The following is a 3,341-nucleotide window of genomic DNA, read 5'->3' on the forward strand; positions in this document are numbered from 1 at the left end:
ATATTCCCCTAGGACACACCTCTCTAGCTCTGGCTGGTGACCCGAAGCAGGGCACTGGCTGGCCAGGCACCTGTGTCCTTGGCAGTAGAGGCTGGGCTCCCAGTAAACAGTGCCTATCTCCTTCACTTGGATTCCAGAGGAATCTGTTTCTAATCTTAGACTAGGCCAGGCCTTGCCTATCTACAACATCCTCATCCAGTCAATGAATGTGTTGTCACTTCCACCCAAGATGGTCTTCATCTTGCAAAAGGGCCAAAGTAGTTATTCATAAAACCAGACACTTACTTTCTCTTGAGGAGAAACCTGGGAGACACCTGAGATAATCTAGATTCTGGGCAGGGCTGTCCTAGCTTTAGGGTGTCACCAACCACTGCATTTCCTGCAGCCTCCTATACAATCTGCGGTGCTTTCTGCCCCACTCCAGGGAGCTGAAGCTGTCCTTGTCTCTCCTCCCTAGACACCATGGTTACCTGCGGTACCAAGAACCCATGGCAGGTGGAATGATGTGGCTGTGTGATTTTGCAAAATGTTATGTCCATTCCAGGGAGAACAAATGCTCTGGATAGTCAAGAGTACTTGAACAGCGCCATACACTACGGTGGACATATGCAGCAATCCGTAGTCAAAATGTGTACGCTGGGGCCTGGTTTGTTTTCTGATGAGTTTCTTGTCTAGCAGCTTTCCTCGTGTGCTCCAAACAAGAAACTGTGAGCTGTACTTTGCAAGACTGTCCATCAGACCTTCCTGACAGTTGCCCACGACTTAAGAGTTCAGGCCACCAGTCCTGGACGTTCTCGCCCCGCGGCCTCTCCGCCACTCCTTTACCCGGGCGCCTCGGTGCGCTCGGCCAATGTCCTCTGCGAGCGCCCGCCCGAGCGCCCCGGAGCCGGCGGGCGGCGGCCCTCTCCAGGGACCCTCCAGCGGGCCCAGGGGACAAAAGTGGCTCTCAATCTAGCACATGTGCATTGGAGCAATTTAAGGATTTAATATGAAGTACAGAAGCAGATAGTGCCAAATAGCAAGCCCGTTGTTTCACATTCGGTGGTTGGGGCAGCATTTCCTTCTCCCACTGCTGTTGAGATGGCAGAAATCAGCCGAATTCAGTATGGAATGGAATACACCGAAGGTATTAGTCAGCGAATGAGGGTCCCGGAAAAATTAAAAGTAGCACCTCCAAGTGCTGACCTGGACCAAGGGTTCCAAGAAGGAGTTCCAAATGCCAGTGTGATAATGCAAGTCCCAAAGAGGATCGTTGTCACAGAAAATAATGAAGACATTTCATTTTCAAGACCAGCAGATCTTGACCTTATCCAGTCCACTCCCTTTAAACCTCTGGCACTGAAAACACCACCACGGGTGCTCACCCTGAGTGAGAGACCACTAGGTTTTCTGGATTCAGAAAGACCACCTCCAACTCCTCAAAACGAAGAAATCCGAGCAGTTGGCAGGCTAAAAAGAGAGCATTCCATGAGTGAAAATGCTGTTCGCCAGAATGGACAGTTGGTCAGGAATGATTCCATGTATGGCATTTCAAACATAGATGCAGCCATTGAAGGAGCATCAGACGACATGACTGTGGTGGATGCAGCTTCGCTAAGACATCAGATTATCAAATTAAATAGACGTCTGCAACTTCTAGAAGAGGAGAATAAAGAACGTGCTAAAAGAGAAATGGTCATGTATTCAACTACTGTAGCATTCTGGCTGCTTGATAGTTGGCTCTGGTTTCCATGCTAGAGGTAACCTCAGCATTCACATATATTGTCTCAACACCTGGAAATATAAAGGATTTGCAAACCCCATTGTTTCTGTCTTTGCATTGTATGCCGTTTTATAGTCCAAGCCCTGAAAATGTATTTCTTCCAGAAAACAGGGACCTGCTCTGTTACTGATCTGCATTCAGCCAGTTTTGCAGTGGCACCTACACTCTCGCCTTTTGCATGTTTTGTAAATAGGCTGTAGGTTTGTTTGTTTGTTTTTAAAGAAAATCATTTTGGGGGCCTCATCAGTCTGTACAGCTAATTCTCTAAAGAGAAATGAGAGTCATAAAGAATGAGTTTAGAAAACTATCTGTGAAAGAAAACAGTATTTCTCAGATGATTAACCCATTTCTTTGACAGATGCTTTTTGTACCTGCATCACAATTATCAACGCTTTTAAAGTCATAGTCTGGTGCATCACTTAAGAAAAACCAAGCCACCTAACTCTTCTTGATCCCTGTACAGAGGACGTGTAAAAACTTCTAATGATTCAGCAGGTTATCTGTGTGCAATATGTTGTTCCGATTTTCTTCTTAAGTTTTCTATAAAATATGTTTTTACCAAGTCCATGTTTGAATGATTTAAAAAAAAAAACTAAAAAAAAATGAGGTATAAATGTACTGTACTTAATAAACTGTCAAACAAAACAAAACAAACAAAAAAAAAAGAGTTCAGGCCCGCTCTTGGTCTGGAGACATGACCAGATTAGAGCCTTAAGCGATGCCACGGGGTAAAGCCCCAGAGAACAGCACTGCCCATGCACTTAATGCCATGATGTTTCTTTTATTTTTATAAATTTTATTTAAATCAGAAACAATCTAATTTTACATATCAATCCCAGTTCCCTCTCCCTCCCGTCCTCCCCTTCCCCCCACCGACCACCCCCCATCCACTCCCCAGGGAGGACCAGGCCTTCCATGAGGGACCGCGATGTTTCTAAACCCCCACCTATTCCCTTAAGAAGGTGACACTGACTGGGATTGGGGAGTGCTGATGACCACGGCCCCAGTTTGATGATGATGCAAGTGTCCATCTAGTGCCTTTCCTGGCAACTCCAAAGGAGCACAAGGGGGGTGCCACCTCTTCAGTTGATGGAACTTGCCAGAGAGAGCTAGAGATGCAGTAACTACGACTGACCTAGCAGTCACATCTGAGGCCTGCACGGTGTGCTCCCACCAAACACACAATGCCGCTGGCCACTCAGACGGGCACACTGGGCAGGTGGGTCTTTGTGTCCTCAACGATGGCAGGTAAACTACAGTGGTCATCCACAGCAAGACCATGGCTTTCATAGACCTGTGCTGCCCTCAGCCTAGTCAGAGACACTTCTTCATGCAGAGGGCATCAGCTAACTCAGAGCCTTGTAGCTGGTCAAAGCGCTTAGAATAAGCATTGAGTTCTTAGCCCTGAACAGGGCATTTGTAACACCTCTTACCCGACTCAGGAAAGTCTGTAAAAGCGGGACGATGTGGAGGCGGCATGCTGCGCAAACTGTCCTCCAGACATGCTGTGCTGCTGCAGTCATGGCACCGCAGCAGTGGCTCCCTCCACAAGACTGAAAGTCGGGAGCAGACTTGTCAG

The 3,341-nt window shown here is 47.3% G+C and overlaps 1 protein-coding gene across 1 annotated transcript; it reads left to right on the forward strand.

Annotated features, from left to right (window-relative positions):
- The first annotated feature begins 1,056 nt into the window (after nucleotides 1–1,056).
- Nucleotides 1,057–1,752, forward strand: LOC100764551 (mitochondrial fission factor-like). The gene has a single exon (XM_035439075.1). It carries the CDS (start codon nucleotides 1,081–1,083, stop codon nucleotides 1,735–1,737), a length of 657 nt encoding a protein of 218 aa, XP_035294966.1. The 5' UTR covers nucleotides 1,057–1,080; the 3' UTR covers nucleotides 1,738–1,752.
- The last annotated feature ends 1,589 nt before the right edge of the window (nucleotides 1,753–3,341 follow it).

The sequence above is a fragment of the Cricetulus griseus genome, chromosome 2 (assembly GCF_003668045.3).
Source record: "Cricetulus griseus strain 17A/GY chromosome 2, alternate assembly CriGri-PICRH-1.0, whole genome shotgun sequence".
Classification (NCBI taxonomy): domain Eukaryota; kingdom Metazoa; phylum Chordata; class Mammalia; order Rodentia; family Cricetidae; genus Cricetulus; species Cricetulus griseus.

What these genes read in the sequence shown, in the direction of transcription:
- LOC100764551 (XM_035439075.1), top strand. Translation starts at nt 1,081, where the DNA reads ATGGCAGAAATCAGCCGAATTCAGTATGGAATGGAATACACCGAAGGT.